The 21,816-nt window shown below is 52.4% G+C and overlaps 1 protein-coding gene across 2 annotated transcripts; it reads left to right on the plus strand.

The window, feature by feature from the left end:
- The first annotated feature begins 972 nt into the window (after positions 1-972).
- Positions 973-21,816, plus strand: cemip2 (cell migration inducing hyaluronidase 2). 2 transcript variants are annotated; one of them, XM_084694975.1, is made up of 24 exons: positions 973-1,160; positions 2,541-2,880; positions 3,200-3,340; positions 3,467-4,034; positions 8,802-8,971; positions 9,272-9,460; positions 9,695-9,864; positions 11,151-11,363; positions 12,029-12,234; positions 13,319-13,388; positions 13,808-13,936; positions 14,556-14,644; positions 15,341-15,472; positions 15,716-15,751; positions 15,996-16,151; positions 16,900-17,077; positions 18,039-18,254; positions 18,454-18,656; positions 18,760-18,942; positions 19,169-19,388; positions 19,556-19,657; positions 19,799-19,944; positions 20,073-20,179; positions 20,757-21,816. In XM_084694975.1, the coding sequence occupies exons 2-24, from the start codon at positions 2,562-2,564 to the stop codon at positions 20,954-20,956; spliced, it is 4,143 nt and encodes a 1,380-aa protein (XP_084551101.1). In that variant the 5' UTR covers positions 973-1,160; positions 2,541-2,561; the 3' UTR covers positions 20,957-21,816. The 2 variants fall into 2 exon arrangements, with proteins under 2 accessions (XP_084551101.1, XP_084551102.1); XM_084694976.1 differs by having other exon boundaries at positions 2,544-2,880.

Below are 21,816 nucleotides of genomic sequence, written 5' to 3' on the forward strand. Positions count from 1 at the left end.
GGTTGTTTGTTGCTGTCGTGAGGTCAAGCGTCGTAAAAAAAATTAAATAAACTGTCCAAGGACTTGATATTTCTTTACAAGATTTAGGTAGATACAAGTTATGCTTTTGTTCATCACTATGTAAATAATGTTTGTACTGGATACTGGACATTTTTATTTCTTAAACAAGACTGTATTATCTGAATTGTAGTTACTATAACAACTGTAACTGTTGGTATGACAATTAGGGTCCATCTTTGGTGAGTCCGTTTTGGATTGTTCAGATTCCCTCAACTCAATCTGACTGGTTACCTGGACCTATGTCATTTCTATTTTTTGTAAGACATGTTTCATCATTGAAGGAACTTGTATGTAATAATGATCTTGATAATAGTTATTATAAAATGATTATATAAATTAAAAACATATTTGAGAATCAAATGAACTGACTTTCCCATCTTTTGTAGCATTATGAAACTCATATAATTATGTATCAAGTACTGTCAACTACTTGAAAAGCAGGTTCCTTAGAAACTGATGACGCTAGTGATGGAGGCTCGATTTAAATGACATCCAGATACATTATAAAAGGCCATGTCAGGTCAGTTACAGTCCAGTAGACAAACACAAAAGAAGGCCATTGTTATATATGATAATAGTGCAGTTTGTGCGTTGTCCTTGCCTTGGACTCAGACAACTTTGAGAATTGAACCGGAATATATATAAATATCTACTTAAAGATACAAATTTTACTTTTTCGTCTTTCTAAATTCATGTCACCTTCATGTGGAGTAGTTTAGTCACTCGTATCAAATATAAAATGCTTAAACTCTTCAGCTGGAGAGGTGTAGGGTAGGGGCATACACACCGCGCTGTGAATAGCGCTTCTACCCATTCACCAGCGGACGGCGGTATGAGGCCATCCAAAACCAAGCGCCTCCCCCAACCCCCCTCGGACTGCCTCCCCTCCTCACTTCCTCTCCGCAAGCCGCGCCTGGGTCGGGGGCTGGCGGTCTAACAGCCCCGAAAGAAAACACCATGTAAAGAAAAGTATAAAAGGACAGACAGCGCAAATTACTGGCTTTGTTATCAGTCCCTCTAACTGTTTGTTGGCGGGACAAGGCTTCGCAGTTTGGCAGATACCGAATGGCAAAAGACGGATCACACTAGCGTTGTGAAAGGTAGGTGAAGTCTCATCGGTCGCTTCTGTGTTACGGTAGTCAACCTCTGTCATGTACTAAAACGTTGCTGAACCGCGTGTATTGTTCTGCTCAAGCACTATTTATCTATGGGTTATTCGTTGAGTAGCCTATGCTTGTGCTGGCCATGGGGTGCGCATTACACCTTGTCAAAAGTTATGTCTCTTTTGAATGTACTGCGTTGCAACGTGTCTCACTGTCAAACCACATGATATTAGGGTTTTTTTCCTCCAAAAATCAAGGGGACGCATCTAGTTTATATATAGGCTACAGTTTAAGAAGTAGCCTAATAAAGTGTTGAAGTTGCAATAGTCGTATGCAAACTAACGTCAGGGTATAGCCTACACTCATTTTCTTAACTTAAGTAAAAGATGGGCAAGATCTATTCGCAGCTGTCAAAGCGGCCGTATCATCGTAGACATATCTTGCTGCCTGTCAGTACATGACTGACCAACTCTAATGTGACTGTCCCTGTAACCTACCTTTAAACCTCTAAACACTTCAGTATTGTGGTTTAGAGGGCATTTGGAGGTGTTTTGTGTTTGCTACAGTTGACCGTGAATATTCAAACAGTTGACTGGACTGAAGCAGTTAGGTGTATGCTGCAACCAGGATGTGTGAGCCCGGATGCTAGGTGGTGTTTCCAGGCAGGCCAGTGTGGTGTGAATAGGCCGGACGGGGGAGGCTGTGCGGGTCTTGGTGAAAGGCTGAGTCATGGTTTGTGATGCCTGGCTTTGTCCTTGACCTAACCTCTGGGACTCTGCCTTCTCAGCAAGGGACACCAGGTCCAAACTCAGACCCAGGCAGTGTGTGTGTGTGTGAGTGTGTAATGGGTGCCATCTGGGGTCTCCTGCACTGGCTCAGAGAACCAGATCTCCTCTCTGTTCCTCTGGTCAAGGCCAACCCAAGGACCCATACACCCAGCTGGCTGCTCCAGACAGAACGTTCCGGTTAGTTTCAGCTCAGCTTTGGTGACTTTGTTATCACGGGGTAAAACCAGGGGGCAGTGGCCTGCGTCCTTGGATTGCGGCCACTTCGTTCTCACTTGTCAGATCCACTTTTACCACCTGTAAACACAACACGTTCTTTCTCTCCTCTTTCCTCCTTTCTCTTTATCTCTGTATCTACGTTTGTCCTTTTTATTCTCCTGTAACCTCTCTTTCTCTCTCTCTCTGTCTCTCTCTCTCTCTCTGTCTCTCTCTCTCTCTCTCTCTCTCTCTCTCTCTCTCTCTCTCTCTCTCTCTCTCTCTCTCTCTCTCTCTCTCTCTCTCTCTCTCTCTCTCTCTCTCTCTCTCTCTCTCTCTCTCTCTCTCTCTCTCTCTCTCTCTCCCCCCCTCTCTCCCTCTCCCCCCCTCTCTCTAGCAGGTAGCAGACAGACATACCATGCAGATGAGCAATGGCGTCTCTGTGGCCTCGACCAACGGCACCCGCCCGTCTCCCAGATACGTCCCCGGCAGGGTGGCCCCCGTCCGCTCCCCCCCGCCTCTCTCCAAAGCCCCTCCCCCGCCGCCCCTGAAGCCCCCGGGCCCGCCCCCAGAGCGGAGGGCCACCTTCAGCCTATCGGAGGAGGGCCAGCGCCGGGAGCGCGCCCAGTACCTGAGGAAGAGGAGGAACACCGTCATCTGCTTCGGCGTCTCCATCGGAGCCTTCCTCCTCTCTCTCATCCTCATCCTCAGCCTGACTGGGGGAGACGTGCTGGATGGTTAGGACAAGATTTCAATATTTGGAAAGCGGATTTCAAATGTCGCACAGTTTGTGTGTGTGTGTGTGTGTGTGTCTGTGTGAGAGAGAGTTAGTCAGAGAATGAGAGAAAAGAACACAATGGCGAGGGAGAGAGAGGGAAACAGGGAGCTGAAGAGAGGATTAGAGAGAGGGAGATGAAGAGAGATATTCATGTAGGAGAAAGAGAGAAAGTGATATACGAAGAGAGAGAGAGATGGTGGATGCCTTCTATCTAACCTAACGAGATCCCTGAAGGCAGACGTTGATGTGAGTGTCTGTGTGTCTGACTGGTCGTGCAGAGAACTGCCCCGACCACAACCCCTCTCTGAGCAGCTGGAAGCCAGGCCACCGCCCGGACAAGGCCGCCATCGTCAGGAAGGGTGACCTCCTCCGATTGGACGCCTCCGCCACCTTCTACTCCCTAACCATCCAATCAGGAGGTAGGATGCACAAACCATCTGAGAAATGATTGTCGACCAAATGTTGTTGTCTTTTAACCATCCCGCTCCAAAATGCACTGCAGTGTTTAACCAGGAAGTGATTGGCTGCGATTCTCGTCCGGTCAGGTCGAGTGGTTTTTGCCGACAGTGCGGACGCTTCCGGAAACATCACCCTCCGGACGCGGCACATCGTCATCGAGGACGGCGGCGCCCTCCACATCGGCGCCCCCAAGTGTCCCTACCGCTCCCGCGCCGCCATCGCCCTCTTCGGCCGCTCCGACGAGGCGGCGGTGGCCGAGGTGGCGGGCCTGGGCCGGAAGTTCGTCGGCGTGCGCGCGGGAGGCACCCTGGAGCTCCACGGGGCGCGGCGGCCATCTTGGACCCTGCTGACCCGCGGCGTCCCCGCCTCCGGCCTCACCACGGGGGGCTACTCCTTCCAGAGGAACTTCAGCCGGGGGATCAACGTGCGCGTGGTGGACCAGGACACCGGGGCCGTGCTGCAGGTGGAGCGCTACGACACGCACGAGTCGCGCAACGACAGCCGGCGCCTCACGCAGCTGCTGCGGGCGCTGCCTGCCGGCCGAGTGGTGGCGCTCGCCGTGGGCGACTCGGCAGTGAAGAGCCTCCTGGAGGAGACCAAGAGGAGCATTCAGGAGCTGTTGGGGAGCACCTACATCCTGGACCTCAAATACAGGTAGCCGGCCGCTCGGACACACCTTTCGGACGCCGATTGGTGGAACTCTGAATGTGTGCCTTGCAGTGGAAGCTACGTTTATGAATGGGCTGCGGATGTGTGTGTGAACTCGCCTCACGACACATTTTTTACTCCTCTTTACACCCTACTATCAGTAGCTGAGGGGCCCAGCCGGTTTCCGTTGAAGAAGCTGTGATTATCGGTGTGTGTGTGTGTGTGCGTGTGTGTTTTTGCAGCGCGATCCGTGTCTGTGTGTGTGATCTCCCTCTCTCCTGTGGATCATGGCTCATCCCTAGTTTGTGTTTACCATCGCAGCACCCCCGCTAGCATCTCCAGTCAGCCCTGTCAGGACAAACACACACACACACACGTATTCCGAGGTCCTCCTTCATTCCCGTGCCGACGTCCCCCCCCCCCCCCCCCCCAGGACAGGAAGTAGCGGGCCTCCAGCGTTTCCAGGGTTTGTGTGAAAGCGGCTGACTCAGGGCTTCTCCCCTCCGCTCTCCCCTCTTCCGACCTGGTGGTTGGGAGCTGGCGGGGGGAGACTCTGAGGGCTCGCGTTTCACTCCAGACGTGCTCCGTGTCTGCGCGGTGGAACTGGAGGGCCGCTCGTCTGTCCCACCGCAGGAGTAGGGGAACAGAATCCCAGTAGCGACGTGCTGAGCAAACACAGGCACGCGCGCGCTTCACCCCCGGGCTATGGAAGTCCTCTGTGTACTTCAGATGGGGGGGATTTTTGTATTTGCGGAGCTTGCCAGGCAGTCGAGGCTCAGCCCAGCTACCCCGGCCTCACGCCAGGCTCCTGCGTGTCGAGTTTCGCCTGCGGGGTTGTCGCCCCGGCAACGCTGAGGTCCCCGGTCGGCATGCAATTCAATGCAGAGTGTGACGGTGCCGTAAACGCATCATAAAGAAGAGCCAGGCTGCTATGCCTCTCTGCCACACACTGCTCCGAGTGTGTGTGTGTGTGTGTGAGAGAGAGAGACAGAGGTCATGTGTGTGTGTGTGGGGGGGGGTAGGGAGGGATGGATGGGTGGGTGGGTGGGTATGTGTGTGATGGAGACAGAGAGAGACAGAGAGAGACAGAGAGAGACAGAGAGAGACAGAGAGAGACAGAGAGAGACAGAGAGTGTGTGTAAGTGTTCTAGAAGTGTTCTCTTTCAGCTCATTGTAATCCCAGTATCATGTCAGTGTGGTCATGACATTAAGGTGTCACTGTCCCCAGCTCTGATGTAGGACAGCGTGGGGGTCATGTGACTGTCCCCAGCTCTTACATAAGACAGCGTGGGGGTCATGTGACTTTCACTGTTGAGAGACGCTGCTCTTCCTGCTGGTCCAACAGGATTCCAGCAGGAAACAGACTTAGGACTTTCTCCTGAACACACACTTATATACTCTCTCATACACACATGCTTTCTCTCTCTCACACACACACACACATGCTCTCTCTCTCACACACACACACACACACACACACACAGGTCTCTCATTAGCCTCCTACTCGCCAGTCTACCTGTCATACCTTTTCAGTGAACGTCCACGTTTTTCGGGGGGGATTTGAACAGAGGCGTTGTTAGACATAACACTCTACTGGGGCACAGGCCCCTAATTCATATCCCTTTTATTCTTTCAAGCTTGCTGTGCTCAATGCACTACTAGGCTATAGAAACTCCCTTTGCTTAACCCACTATACAACAATTCAGAGTTTGATATCAGCTTTGGGGGGGAACATCAATGATTAACGAGAGCGCATTTTTTTTCGCATTCGTTTGAGCGCGAATACTGTTTTTTTGAGCTAGTTTTTAGGTTTTAGTCAAAATAAGATGATCGGTAGGCCTATCATTTAGAAACGATCTTTAGTTTTGTAATGTTTCTCAGCCTACCTCAATTCTGACCTGTGTGCCGAGTCTGACACCTGGGGGGTATTCCAGAAAGCAGCTTATGTGACATATCCGGGTAAGTCAACTCCCCAGCTGACACCCAGCGTTGTTGCAACATTGCCAGTAGGTTGCTGCAACATTATGAATCAGCTAGTGGGTTAACTTACCTGGTTAAGTTGCATAACCTGCTTTCTGGAATACCCCCCTGGACCTATGTGTCTGTGCTGCAGTGGCTATTTGGCAAGCTCAGAAGAGCACGCTGACATGGAATTCTGAATGCATATAGGTTTGGGTTTTCGGTTAAACACATTTACAAGCGTTGATTGGGATACTGCGTTAATGTTCTAAATTAATGCACCGACTAATAAAGTAAATTGTTAAAACCCAAACTTTAGATTTTACTGGGGCACAGCAGATTTATACTGGGGCACGTGCCCCAGTAAAAAGGGTCTAACAACGCCCCTGGATTTGAACCTGTGATCTCTGGATGGGCTTGATGGGTCACCTGTAGCACTGAGCCAAAGCCATCGTCCCCTCAGTGGGATGTTCTGATCTGTGGAGCTGCTGGCTGTAGGTGTGTGTGACAGTGTGAAGGGCTCTAATGAGCGTGTGTTCCTGGACCCCCACCCAGGCACTGTCAGGGCCCCGGGCTGGTGGGGCCCCCACACACTTCCTACCACCTTTCATCTCTGGAGCAGGGCCTAGTGTGTGTGTGTGTGTGTGTGTGTGTGTGTGTGTAGGAGGCCGGTGGGGGGGGGGGGGGAGGGCGGGGTGTCCAGGGGGCTTGGACAGCTCTGCACGTCACCCTGCCCAGCCTGGGGATGAGTCCGTTAAAAGGCCGGGTGGATGACATTGCTGTGGCCATTAAGGAAGTGATGAATATACGTGATAACAGAAAGTCACTTTTCTTCTTTTGTCCAACACTCACACACACACTCACACACACACACACACACACACACACACACACACTGCCACTAATGGTAATGGCAGGGCAGGGTGCTTCTACAGATGGTTCCTGTTTGTGTTTCAAAGGGTAACACAGCGGAGAGCCTCTTTTGATCTGCTCCCGTCCGTGTGGACCCTGGACGGGTCAGCTTGTTCCAGCGTCTGTGTGTGTGTGTGTGTGTGTGTGTGGGGGGGGGGGGGTCTGGTGTATATGGCAGAGAAAACGAAACATGGTCCCAGTTTCCCCTTAATGCTCGTTCAAGTTGGACTGGGCACGTGTTGTTACAGGGGCAGGGAGAGGTTCCATTCTGGTTTTCCCGGCTCTGACAGTGCACCGTGGGCCTGGCGCCGTTTCAGACGTCACTCTAGAACGTTCTCTCAGATGTGGGGCCAGGAGCCGGATAATACAGCCAGCGAATGTCCTCGAAAGGTTACCCCGGTGTGGAAGGTTAACGGAAGGCGGTAGGGTTCGACGGTCGTGGATTTAAGAGGTCGTGTTGACGTTCCTTTTTGAATGTTATGTTTTATCAGGCTGGAGGGGTACATGGACTGAAATGATTGTTTGTTGGTTTAGGCTGGGAAACAACCCATTCAGGCTACTGAAATCTTTCCTCACCCAGCCCCCTCCTCATTCCTCACCCAGGCCTCTCTTCCCCCAGCCCTCTCTCCTCTCCTCCCCCAGCCCTCCCCCTCTCCTCCGCCAGCCCTCTCTCCTCTCCTTACCCAGCCCTCTCTCCTCTCTTCCCCCAGCCCTTCCCTCTCCTCCCCCAGCCCTCTCTCCTCTCTTCCCCCAGCCCTCTCCCCTGTCCTCCCCCAGGCCTCTCCTCCTTCCTCACCCAGACCCCAGCTCCCTCTCCTCTCCATCCATCTGTCCTCCCATCCTCCACACCCCGGCCGTTTCACCAGGGAGCAGGTGTGTCTCCAGTCTGGATCCCTGGTGTGTAACAGCATGTACCCTAGTCTGATCTCAGTGCTGTGTACTCTCAATATTCCACCAATTTCATCTGCAAGCATACTTCCCACATTGTCCAATGTCCCCTCCCCTCCACACACACACACACACACACACACACAGGTCACACCCTTAGCTAGCCCAGCCTTAACATCTGCAAAATATTACATAAGAATGATCTGAATGTTGATACCATGTTCATACCAGCCTTTTTGACACAGCAGCCAGGAGAAATATTGCACAATAACGTTCCAGGGTATCCAAAGTAGAGACGGGTAATGTCAGTCGAAGTTGCACACATGAAGTTTTCCCTCTTGGTTGAAAAATGTCTTCACTGCCTTGTTCTAGTGTTGTAATTAGTATTTTATGATCCTATTTATTAATAGTATTTTGAGCAGACGTGGCTCTTTAGAGTGAGCTGTAAAAACTCTTCAATCTGTGTGTGGAAAGCCAGAGAGAGCTGTGAGAAGTGTGAGTCATTGGTCGGTTCCACTCTCAGTCTCTGCCAAGAGCCAAACAGAGGCTGTCGCCGGGCGGCCTACTGGGAGCGTGTTTGCCTGCGGTTGGCCAGCAGTGAGGTGGCGATAGGCCAATGGCGTGAGTGATTGAGTGTGTCAGTGTGGTCGGGGCGAACGCGTGATTAGATGACCCCGTGAGGTCGCCACGGAGACGGTCGCCCCGTGGCACCCCCGGTCACCGTGTCACTGGACGATGACGACACACAAGAGGGAGTCCTCACAGTCTGGGGCGCTGCGAGTCGTCTAGATTTCTTTTTTTTTTCTCTTTTCCCTCCCTTCCTGCGCCTGCTTTCAATCCCTCCATCTTTTCTCTCGCTCTCTCTTCCCCTCCATCCTGTTTCCCCTCGTCGGATTGTGTTCCTCCTCTCTCACTCGCCATTCTTGTCCCTTCTCTCCCTCTCTCCTTCCTTTCTTTTTCTCTCTCCTTCTGCCTCCCTCCCTCTGTCTCTGTCTCTCTCTCTCTCGTGCCCAGGCAGGCGTGGGCGCTGGTGGCGGAGGTGGGCGGGGGGAACGCCTCGTGTTCCGAGGACGTCCGGGAGCACGAGAACCACGAGACGGGCGGCCGAGCGCTGGCACGCCGCTCCTACACCACGGCCCACGGCGTGGGCTTCTCCGTCAGCGCCTACAGCGAGTGGAGGAACGGTGGGGCCGGCCGGACGCACGCCCACACACACACAGATGCACACGGACATACACGTCATCCCCACACATGTAAACACATGTAAACACACCTCCCGATGCAGCCTGTATCCAGACAGGCCCATCGCCTGCAGGTCGAAACAAACGGACCGCTGAACCATCTGATTAACTAAGGAAGACTGCAGATGTGCCCCGTGGGTCGCGGCAAGTTCCGGACTTGTTTGTGTTGAAGTGGAGGTGAGGAGGACAACCGCCGAGCATGTCGACCGAACCAGCTGACCCTCTCCCTCTCTCTCTCCTCAGGGTTTCCCATCTCGGGCTTCCAGGTAGATGCCGTGGATCAGGTGGTGCTCAACCTGCAGGATGACGTGCAAACCTGGCAACCCGGAGACCGGATTGTGGTTGCCAGTACTGACTACTCCATGCACCAGGCTGAGGAGTTTACCCTTCTGCCCTGCCCGCTCTGCACCAGTAGACAAGTCCGAATTCAAGGTGTGTGTGGGGGGGGGGGGGGGGAGGAGTGTGTGTAAGTGTGTCTCCCCCTCAATTTATACTGGGGAGGAGAGTTCAGGCAACCGCTTAGTTTTATGTACGTGTGTGTCTACACCTTTGTGCGTGAACACTGTTGCATACAATATCATCCAGCCAGGTGATGGTGACAACGCCTCTTCAACAGTATACATTTGTTTTGTCTTCCTCCTTGCCTCCCCCCTCTCCCTCCACCAGGGAGACCCCAGTATGCCCACATGGGGGAGATAGTGGAGGGGGTGGACATGAGAGCTGAAGTGGGGCTCCTCACCCGGAACATTCTCATCTATGGAGAGATGGAAAACTCCTGCTATGGAAACAACTTGTGCCAGTTCTTTAATCACGACACCTTTGGCGGACACATCAAGGTGTGTGTGTGTGTGTGAGAGAGAGAAAGAGATGTTGTATGTATGACTTTTGTGTGAGTTTCAATGTGTGTTTGGGTTCGTCTGGGTGTGCGCTTCTGTGTTTTGGTGTGTGTTTGACATAGGGTGTGAGATTGAATGACATTTGATGTGTGCTTGTGTGAGTTTTGGTGTGTGTGTGTTTATAACTTGTGGTGTGTGTGAAGACTTTGTTTAGGCTGAGCTAATTGATTGTGAGTTGCTTCTGGTGTAATCATTTTGAGTGTTTCCATACTGCCGAGGTGAAGGGTCATTAGAGCCGTCTGGCCCTGCATGAGAGACTGTATTCACTATTCACACACCACCCCAACACTACCACGCAACCACCGCTCTGATAGACACGGGGAGAAATGGTTGGATGGGAGGGAGAGAGGCAGGGAACAAGAAAAAAAGAGAGACATGAAAGAGAGAGGGGAATGAGAAAGGATGAGAGCAAGAGAGAGGGATGAAAGGGAGAGGGATGAGAGAGATGGTTGAAAGCAAAGTTTAAGAATACCCCTCACTAGCCCAAAACAATAATGTGCCATACTGTGAATTGTGTGACCACAAGTTGAACAAACGAGAACAAACATTAACCAACAGGTGTGTGTCTTGTGTGCATGTCTGTGTGTGTGTGTGTGTGTGTGTGTTATCACCCATCCTTACCTCTCACACACTGATTCCTTTTGTCTCTTGATTCGATAACATTTTGGCTGTGAATAAATAGTCATGTTTAGAGGCTCATACACATTCTGTGGAGAAACAAATATTAAATAACATTCCTCCTGTCTGATGTAAGAGACCCCTTTGTGCTAAACGGAAAGTTAGAATGACTCTCCAAGTGAGTGTGTGTGTTTGTGTGTGTTAGTGAGTTACAGTTAACAGTAAGGGTTGGCCAAAGCCTCGTTGATGTGAACCAGATGAGGGATTAGTGCAGAGTCATAGAGCTCCTGGAGAGAATATCTCTGTTTTTACTGTTTGGCTTGACTCGATGTATTTTGTTGTTGTTGATAGTGTATATAAAATTGAGCGTCATTGCGACATAGTCCTCCCTTGTCTGAAAAACACAGGATTCTCTTTCTCTATGTCTCTCTCTTTTGTTTCTTTTGTTTCTGCACTATCTTGGCATCAATTTAGCAAACAAGATTGGCAACGTGTGTCGCAGAAAGCGTAGTAAGCCCCTCCCTCTCCTTCTCTCCCTCGCCCTTTCTTTCCCATTCCCCCTTCCCTCCAATTTCCTCTATCTCACTTCCTACCCCCCCCCCCCCCAGGTGTTTGGGAACTTCTCGGCCGTGCACCTGTCCCAGGTGGAGCTGAGGAACCTGGGCCAGCAGAGGGAGGTGGGCCGTTACCCCCTCCACTTCCACCTCTGCGGCGACGTGGACGCCCGGGGAGGCTACAGGGAGCCCACCTACGTAGACGGCCTGTCCATCCACCACTCCTTCTCTCGCTGCATTACCGTCCACGCCACCAACGGCCTCCTGGTGAGCCTGGGGGAGGGGGGAGGGAGGGAGGGGGAGGGAGGGGGTGCGGTGGGACAGAGACACAGATACGAGAGATAGACGGAGAGAAGAAGAGAGACAGACAGAGAGAGTGATTGAGACAGACACTATATTTACTCTAATTCAAGTCATATCAGTTGTGGTGACCAACTGTCTCAAACAAACATGGGGTTTTCTGTGAGTGTGTGTGTGTGTGTGTGTGTGTGTGTGTGTGTGTGTATAGACATATGCCTGTATTGGTGTGTACAATATGTTTAGGGGTTTCTTGATGAATGCACTTGACGTCACTCTGTGACCCGTCTATCTAGAGGTCAACACAACAAACTAATCTCTGCTCCATCGAGGAAATGAAACGACATTCAGATTACATTGTTCTCAACTGTTTTCCTGCTTCACTTGTCATTCGATGAACAATGGCTTAAGTGCCTCATAAGGAAACAAAGAAGTCATAAAAAGTATTTTATTTCTCAGAACAGGACAGTGAACTAGTTTCTGTCCCTCTTTATTATGAAAAAAATCGCTTTGGATGGGAAAAAATGAACAAAATGTCCGCACAAACGTCCCTTCTAACTTTTCTCTCACGTTCCTCCGTCGTTCCTGTATCGTTTCCCTCCTCGTCTCCGGAACGTTCCCCCCCCCCGGCCCAGGTGAAGGACACGGTGGGCTTCGACACGCTGGGCCACTGCTTCTTCCTGGAGGACGGCATCGAGCAGAGGAACACCTTCTACCACAACCTGGGCCTCCTGACACGACCGGGGACCCTGCTGCCCACCGACCGCAACGACACCGTGTGCCTTGCCCTCCGAGACCGCGTGTTCCAGAACTACGTCCCGTCACCAAGCACCGAGTGCAAGTAAGAGAGGGGGGGGAGGAGGGTGTAACTGTGTGATATTGAGGGTGGGGGGGTCTAGTTAAGAGTGAGATGGAAGGAGAAGCAGGGAGAGAGAGGGTCAGAGAGAGGGGGAGAGGGAGTTGGATTAAAAGAGAGAGCAAAAGAGTCTGAGGAAAAGAGTCAGAGAAAGAGAGGGAGTCTGGAATAAAGACGTGGGTGAAACGGAGAGAGTCGGAGCGGGAGAAGGAGTCAGGAGATCGCGTGTTAAAGAACGACACTCCCAGACTTGGCACAGAGTGTAATCAAGATCGACAGAGGAGACCCACCTAAACGTGGGGGGGGGGGGGGAGAGAGAGAAACAGGCAGGGAGGTAGAGAATGTTCTAGGGAGAGAAGTAGCCCGAGGGAGAGAGATAGGCATAGAGGGCAAACGAGAGGAAGAGAGGGAGAGAATGTGCCAGGGAGGGAGGGAGGGGGGGTAGAGAGGGAGGGGGGGGGAGGGAGGGAGGGGGGGGAGAGAGGAGCAGATAAGACAGATGTGCCGTAAGGAATGTGGTGTCAGGAACTGACCAGTCCCAGACTGATAACTAGGAAAGGCCACATCTCCCAACTGTCTGTCTGGACCTATCAGGCCCTGGGGGCCACGTTAGCAGGAAGTGCCTCAACTCCAGGTCCCCAGCAGAGCCAGGAGAGATTAGCAACAGGGAGATAGTGGAGGAGTTATCCCTGCTAGAACAACACCACGCTGGGATGTGTGTGTATGTGTTGTATAAAAAGGCTGAAAGAGAGTCTGTGAGGGGAGCACAGCCAGACTCTGCTTTCCAAGGGGTGTGTGCATACTTGTGTGCGTGTGTGTGCGCGCGCATGTGTGTGTGTATTGGCAGGCCGGTCCTAGTGGAAGGTTTATGTTGGAGTAGGGAGTGATCAAGGATAACAGCAGTCCGTGTTCCTGATTCTTACTACCGTCCTCTCCTCGAGCCTGACATTGACCCTCAGATACGTCTGGAGCACTCCTAATGCCCTCTCCTGTGTGTGTGTGTGTGTGTGTGTGTGCGCTGTGTGATGCACCCGTGTGTGTGTGTTTGATGTCTTATTGCGTGTCCCAGGGCAGTGTCTACCTTCTGGATTGCCAACCCCAACAACAACCTCATAAGCAACGCAGCAGCGGGTTCCCAGGTAAGACCGTTATATCCCCCCCCCCCCCCCCTGGCCCCAGGAGGGTCTGAACTCAGTCTGGTGGCTGGAGGGAGGGGTGGTGGTGGGGCTTACGGCAGACATGACTCATAACAGGGGGATCACTCTGTGAGGGGTTGGGATTAGAAGTTCCCCACGAGGAGATGAGTGGGATTAGAACATATCTGCCTCTCTTCTCTGCTTTCACCCACACAAACACTGCTGATCCTCTGCTGGGCTGGGCCGGGGTCAGGTGGGGGGTGATAGGGGGGGGGGGGGCATGGGTGTTGGCTGTGTGTGTTGGCTAAACACTGTGATTTTCATCTCGATTCTTGGTTCAGATGCTTTGAATCGTGAGCGGAGCCCTGCGTGTGTGTGTGTGTTCTCACCTGTGGTCCTCTCTCTCCCTGTCCTGGCTCCAGGATGCTGGGATCTGGTACGTGTTCCACAGCTCGTCCACGGGCGACTCCCACGGCCTGGTCCCTGAGACCCGGGCGGAGCTCACCCCCCTGGGGGTGTTTTTCAACAACCGCGTCCACTCCAACTTCAAGGTACCCCCGCCCCTCTACCCCCTGCCTCCATCCCCTCCTACCACCTCCCTCCCCCCTCACCTAAAATACGACTTCCCTCCCCCCCCCCCCACCCTAGAACACAGCACTAGAGTCTAGTGTAATAATCAAAAATAATCCATAAATCATTAAACGGTTTAGAATGTGTATACAGTATGATCACACTTGTACAGGAAAGTAGCCACACCAGAAAAATCTGAAACACACACACAGACATGTACCAGTCAAAAGTTGCGTACGTACAGTATATACACATTCAAACACATACCAGCGGGCAGTCACGCAGTCACACAGACCTATTTAAACATGTACACCCCGCCGACATTCTCACACACACAATAGAGGTCTGTTGCTGTGGCTCTCGAGGGAGGTGAACTGTGAGGTCTTTGTCCAGGCTGACCACAAGAACCTCTCATAGAGACACTCAGAAAGCAGCCGTATACGCTGGCTCGACTGTGTTTGTATTACTCACTGTATATACAGGCACATTCAAACGCACACACAACTCAGACAAACGCACACGCACACGTATACTCAAACAGGCATACATACTCACACGCACTCACACATCCATAGCTCTGACTGTTTGCCCACCCCCCAGGCCGGCCTGTTCATCGATAAAGGCGTGAAGACCACCAAGGCCTCCGCCGCAGACCCCAGGGAGTACCTGTGTCTGGACAACAACGCCAGGTCAGCGGCTGGCCTTTGGACGTCACATTGTATGGCTCATCATGGAAATGTCATGTCGTGGATTTATTATGCATCTCGTCTGCAGTAGCAGGCTCGAGTCTGCAGTAGCAGTCAGTCTGGAGGATTGTGTGTGTGTGTGTGTGTGTGTGTGTGTGTGTGTGTGTGTGTGTGTGTGTGTGTGTGTGTGTGTGTGTGTGTGTGTGTGTGTGTGTGTGTGTGTGTGTGTGTGTGTGTGTGTGTGTGTGTGTGTGTGTGTGTGTGTGTGTGTGTGTGTGTGTGTGTGTGTGTGTGTGGGCTCTGTCAGGTTTCTGTTTACAGAGAAAACAAGGCTCCATAGATAGTTTCCACTCTCTAGCTCTCACTCCAAATACAAACCTCGGACAGATGGAAAAAAGCTTAGGCCGCCCCCTCGACTTCTGCCCGAAGAGAGTGTGTGTGTGTGCATTGGGTTTTTTTCAGGTTAGGGTTGTGTTAGTCGGGGGGTACAGTATGTGACAGAGTGCTATGTGTGTATGATAGAGGGAACGCATGCATAATCTTGTCTGTGTGTGTGTGTGTGTATAGGAAGGAAGAAGTGCATGCATCATCTTGTGTGTGTGTGTGTCAGTGTGTGTAGGAAAGAGGAAGCTTCTTGTCTTGTGTTATTTTTGCACATGGCTGTTTGCCAGTCCACCAACTCTGGTCGTGCCATCTCAGGTTCCGTCCTCACCAGGACGCCGACCCCAGCCGGCCCCGAGCGGCGGCCCTCATCGACACCCTCATCTCCTTCAAGAACAACGACCTCGGAGCCTGGATACGTGGCGGTGACATCATCATCCAGTACTCTGGGTTAGTGAGTCAGAGCTGTGATGTCATCACTGTGAGCCCACTAATGTGCTGTTGTCGTTTCTGGGAACAGTTTTTTTTAATCAGTACATAGTATAATGTAGTTAAGTATAAATAGAATTCTTTTTAGATTCACATTTACCTGTACATACCATTAACATTTGTTCAGTTAGTGTTCCACATGTTCAGTTAAACCAGTATGGATAATCATGGCTTCTCTACTGAACCTGATCTGTTTTATTGCAGATTTGCGGACAATGGCGTTGGACTGGCCTTTGCCAGGTAAGCACTTTCATGTCCGTGTCATAAAAACAGACCAAAATACTGTCAGAACTCTGCACTTCTGATCTTCTGTTGGACTTGGCTAATGGCTAATGAGCGTCTGTAAAATGTCTCCATGTCGAATGCTGTGTGTGTGGATCTCCCTGAGTGTTCCCTGGCTTCTCCTCACGTGTCCGTTCTAAATCTCTGGGATAAGGATGGTACATGTAGGATGTATCTGACATCTCTCCCCCCTCCCTCTCAGTGACGGAAGCTACCCCAAGGACGAGGGCTCCAGCCAGGAGGTGACCCAGTCCCTGTTTGTGGGCGAGAGCCGGAACCGAGGAACCATGGGAGGACAGAACAAGTACTCAGGCCTGGGAGCCGTGGACGGCAAGATGAGAACACTGCCACGGAACAAGTGAGGATGGAGGGGGAGGGAGGGGTGGAGGGAGGGAGGGGAATGGGGGAGGGAGGAGGTGGGCGAGGGTAATAAATACTGAGAAGGCTGTTCGAGGATGGTGTACTTGTGAAAAAGGGAGGAAGTATGACTAAATCCTCTCCAGTAAATCTATCTCAGAAACATGACGGCTTCTCAATACCGCACGTCTGGTTCGTCGCAGCCATAATCCAGTCAGTCAGATTCCAACCAATTATGAGTAGCAAATTGTACAGATCACTGCAGCTGTATCAGGTTTGGGCCAAGGGGTTTTAGGACCCAACGCCCTTCTCAGCTCTCGCTGGACTGCCTTCGTCACCGTGGGAACAGCTAATTGCTGCCTGCTCTCAAGTATCGTCTCCACACCCTTTCTTGTGACCACCGCCGCTGTTTAACAAGAACATCTTATTTATTGTGTGTAGCCTGGGAAGAGCTATCTCTCTGTGCTTGTTGTGTTTTGCTTATCTGAGGTCAGCGGACTTATCAGTTCCCTGGGAAAGAAAAACTTTGAGATAACATAAAAAGGGCTACATACTGGACATTCAGCGTTGGGCCGATTTAAACTCTGAACCTCAAAGTTTATACAACAAATGTGATAAAAGACTGCTTGTAAAACAAAGTCTGTTATAATCCGTCAATTTCTGAGTCACAACGTGAAAACCTTTTACTTATGGCTGTGCGTCTTAGTGATAGTGTCGCTCCTGGTAACGACCCCCTCCTCTTTCCTCAGGACCTTCCCTATCCGAGGGTTCCAGATCTACGACGGCCCGGTGCGTGTGACCAGGAGCACGTTCCGGAACTACGTTCCCACGTCGGAGCGCTTCACCAGCGCCGTGGGCTTCAACCTGAAAAACACCTGGCAGCTGACGCCACGCAACAACCTGTCCCAGCTCAGCTTCCATCCCACCGTCAGTACCATATCACAACACTAGATCACATCCCACCATCAGTACCAGATCATAACACTAGATCACATCCCACCGTCAGTACCATATCACAACACTAGATCACATCCCACCGTCAGTACCAGATCACAACACTAGATCACATCCCACCATCAGTACCAGATCACAACATTAGATCACACCCCACCATCAGTACCAGATCACAACACTAGATCACATCCCACCGTCAGTGTGTAATCCGTCCGATGGTGCTTCTGAGGACACCATTTGCACGCTGTCTGTTTGACGTGTGCCCTGAATCCCTCCTGATTCGCCTCGGGTGGAGCTTGTCTACTTTTGGAGGAGACAGAGTGTTTCCCAACCCCCCCCCCCCCCCCTCTGTGTGTGTGGATTTATTTCTGTTTGGGTGTCTATTTGTGTATGTGTATTAGTGTGAGCATGTGTGTGGTTGCGTGTATTGGTGTGTTTCCTCTGAACGGCTTGGTCCAATCTGTTAGTCACTCCCCCTCTGCCCTGGATCACAGCGAGCGTTGCCATCTACAGGCCCTCGGGGTGTTAGCCCCCCCACCAAGAGAGCGCTTGCATCGTTTACAGTAGTGCTGGAGCGCCCTCTAGTGTCAGGGAAAGGAACGACATGTCACTGTTGACGGTTCCAGCTGCTCTTTAAGGGCCATGCTCAGGCTTTTTCTCGATCTGCAGCCGACCTGTACAGATATGAAGTCTTCTCCCTAAGGCATCTGTGTCGTGGTTGGCTCTAGGATGTGACAGTCTAGGGCGTGACATAACATGACGACTGAAAGGGACAACCAGGAGCCACGGTCGCAGGCTAACGGTATAGAATGTCACCATTCCCTCTCATATCTGGCACACTTACCATCTGCACTTTTAGTACGTCCCTTTGGAGCGACACATGTCAGCGCGTGATTTAACGGGAGAGCGTTAGTAACATGGCGCCTCTCCACAGGTGGGTCTGAGGGCGTTCTTCGGGCGTCCGGGGCAGTGGTTCGAGGAGAACGACCTGGACGGGGATAAGAACTCCATCTTCCACGACGTGGACGGCTCCGTGACGGGTTACCCCGACACGTACGTGGGCCGGGCAGACAACTTCCTGATCCGCCACCCCGACTGCGTCAACGTCTCCCAGTGGAACGGTGTGGTGTGCAGCGGGGCCTACGCACAGGTGAGGGGGCTGAGGAGAAAGTGTGGGGTTAGGGGCTGTATGTGGGGCCGACAGTTCTGGAACAAACGAACGAATGACTCTCTCGCGTTCCCCCTCATTCTCTCCTCCCTTGCTCCTGTCTCTCCCCTCCCCTCCTCCCTTCTCCCTCCTCCCTTGCTCCCGTCTCTCCTCTCCCCTCCTCCCTTCTCTCTCCTCCCAGGTGTACATCCAGACGCAGGGCTCCTCCGGCCTGGGCCTGTCCATCAGCCGCGACGAGTACCCGGCCGCCCCGCTGCTCCTGCGGGGCGTTAACAGCCAGGGGGCGCAGTACCAGCCCGTCCTCATGATGAGCAAGAGCTACACGCTGCACTGGAGCGGCCCCGCGCCCCGGGAGATCGTCCTCTCCCTCATCAACTTCAACCAGTGAGTGGGCGTCGCACTCTGCGTGGGTGGGTGGGGGGGGTGGATTTGACGGTGTGTGTGTGTGTGTGTGTTTAACCGTGTGTGTCGGTGCCGTGTCTACCAGAGGCGACTGGGTCCTGGTGGGGCTGTGTTACCCTTCAGACACCACCTTCCAAATCATGGCCGACATCAACGACCGGCAGAGCAACACCTTCGATGACATCACCGACTACGGACCGAGCTCCTCTCTGGCAGAGCTGGAGAAGAGGCCAAACGACAGGAAGTACTTCTTTGACCGCGGCGTCGGGTGAGACCACGCTGCCTCGCTTCTGACTCCGCCTTGCTGCGGAGGACCATTATGTGTTGAAGTCGTTCGCTCCCGCCTGTTCGGGCTGTTGGGTGTAGAATCGCTCAGGCTGTCCACCTCTTTTTTGTTTCAACCTGCCTTCCCTCTCTCTTTCTTCTTTCTTCTCTCTCTCCTGTTTCTGTCCTCTCTCTCTTTAACTCTCTGTCCTCTCCCTCTCTTTCACCAGGTTGCTGTGGCTCTACCTGCGGGCGCGGCACGGCCGGGAGGGCCACAGCTACTGCTCCGCGAGGGGCTGTGAGAGGGTGAAGGTCATGGCCACCACCTCCTCCAGGCAGACCTGCAACTGCACGGCCAAGGCCTACCCCAAGTACAGCAAGACGCCCTCGGCCGTGGTGCCCATGCCCAGGGTCAACATCCAGACCTGCACTGACTGTGGGGCCTCTCAGGTGGGCGGGGGCCAGACGCTGGGGGTCTGGGTGAGGGGGGGGGGGGGGTATGGTCTCTGCTTGACAGCAGCTGGAGTCAAGAGCCTCAGGGAGATTGATACTGATTAATGCATTCCTCCGTATGGTGCCCTGTGTGTATGTCTGTGTGTGTGTGTTCTATCCTCCAGCTGGTGTTCTCCAGTGACCCGTGGAACTCCTACCTCCACACGCAGATCAAGTCTCTGAGCAGCCAGGAGGAGCAGGACGGGGACTCTCAGGCCTTCATCACGGTGAGCCCCCTCCCCTCCTCCTCATACCCCCCCCCCCCCCACACACACACACACAGCCCTTTCCCTCAGAACCCCGGTGTCATATTTGTTATGTATCCTGATGCCTTGTTTCTTCTGCCCTCCTCTACCCCGCCCTCCCAGGTGGAGGGAGAGATCTCCCCCCTCTCCCAGACTGGCTTCCTCCTGGTCACTGTGGACGCCTGCCTGGGCAAGGTCACCAAGAAGACTCCCTTCTCCAAAATGGATGCCAAAATGGAACAGTATTTGAGAACAGGCATACCAAAGAGGTAAGGTGGGGCGGGGGGGGGGGGGGTAGACTGAAGGGGAGGGGGTCAGAATGGTGACATGGTGCTGGTGTTTGGTCAGTGATGATTGGTGAGTCTCAATGAATGTGTTTATTGTTGCTCTTGTTCAGGTCAATAGTGCTGCTTGGGACACGAGGTCGCCCCGAAGGATTGGGCGGTGTCGCGTCGTATCTGGTCCCCCTGGGAATGGCCAAGGCTGCTGATTTGCATAGGAGAGGTTGGTGTTACTCTCGACCGGTTCCCCTGACCAGGTCCAGTACTGTAACTGTGTGGCTGTTCAGCTGTTCTTCTGCATTGTTCCAAGACTTGCATGTGTAACGGAGTGAGAACCGTGAAACTCGCTCCTCAGGTATGTAGCAGGCAACCCGCGTCAAAGAGTGCTCGCTTTTCGTTGGCGTAGTTGGGAGTGGTTGCGCTTGGAAGTCGAGAGGTGGCAGGTTCGACTCCCGGTGGGAGAGAACATTGGCCCATATGCCTCCAAAGGAGCTTGCAAGAGCACGTCTGTGACACATGTTTCTCTTTTATCAACTAAAAAGAGGAAGGAATTTTCGTTTTCCTCAGATATAAATATTTTGGGGGAACAAACACCTTTTTTTTTCTCTCTCTCTCCCTCTCTCCCCCCTCCACCGCCCTCCCTCCCCCCCCCCCCTCCACCGCCCTCTCTCCCCCCCCTCCACCGCCCTCCCTCTCCCCCCCCTCCACCGCCCTCTCTCTGTGTCTGTCTCCCCCCCCTCCACCGCCCTCTCTCTCTCTCCCCCTCCACCGCCCTCTCTCTCTCTTTGTCTCCCCCCCAGAGAGCCTGGTGTTCTGGGGCTTCCAGGGCGGCCCTACCCGGGTCCCGTGGGTCTCTCTGTTGTCCAGCCAGGGTGAGGAGGCTCTGGGGCTGCAGGAGCGCTACATCCCCCTGGGCCTGGAGGCCTACGGCTGCCCCCAAGCCGGGCAAACCCCACGCAGAGACATGGAGCTCCTCAGGGCGGCCACGGGACGACAGTGAAAAGCTCCAGCTCCCAGACCACAACACAACCAACCAACCAGCAAACGAATGTGAACTGTTGAAACTTTAATTTATTAACGATGGCATAGATGTTTACTGATCCGAATGGTATTTGATTGAGACTGAACGAGAATGGATTCTTGTAAAAGAGGTTGTGCTGTGTGATTGTGTTGGTGTGTGATTGAGTGCGTGGATGTGTTTGTTTACACAGGAATGTGTGTGTGTGTGTGTGTGTGTGTGTGTTGCCTAGGGAGGATTCATTGAGGCACCAAATAATGCACTTTCCAAGGCGCAAATAGTTCTTCGATGTCCTACGTCTTTTAGTAAAAAGTAAATATGCCATAAAGTTACTAAACCCCCCCCCAAAATCTTACCTCAACATACTGTAAGAGGGGCAGCAGCGGAAATGAGACGAGCCAAATCAAAACTGTCAACAAAGAGTCTCTCTGTCCATTGAGACGCCGGGCTTCTTAAGACACCCACCACAGGCCGGACTGACACCAAAAGGATTCTTCATCGTAACCTGCATCTTCCTCTCTGCGTCTGTCATCTTTGGGTTGCGGGTCGTGTGCGTGCCTCTCGGCATTTCTACTCAGTGACTGGATAAAAAAAAACTGGATCTAAGAGACCTTTCTTAAGAGCAACCTCGTGTGAAATGTGTTTCTTGTCGTATTTATTTCTTCCATCTCCTCTCTGTCGGTCTTTGGGGACGCGTGGAACAAATGTACATGTCCTAATGTTTCATTCGTTTTCACTTTTCCAAATCCCTTTCAGTTGTTGCGCAATTGTTGTTCAACGTGTTGTTTTTAATGACCTTTCGATGCCAAATGTAAATGTTTTACAAGCTTTGAGAGCAAGTG

This window comes from Hypomesus nipponensis, chromosome 28 (assembly GCF_054491055.1).
Source record: "Hypomesus nipponensis isolate SF chromosome 28, ASM5449105v1, whole genome shotgun sequence".
NCBI classification, from domain to species: Eukaryota; Metazoa; Chordata; class Actinopteri; order Osmeriformes; family Osmeridae; genus Hypomesus; species Hypomesus nipponensis.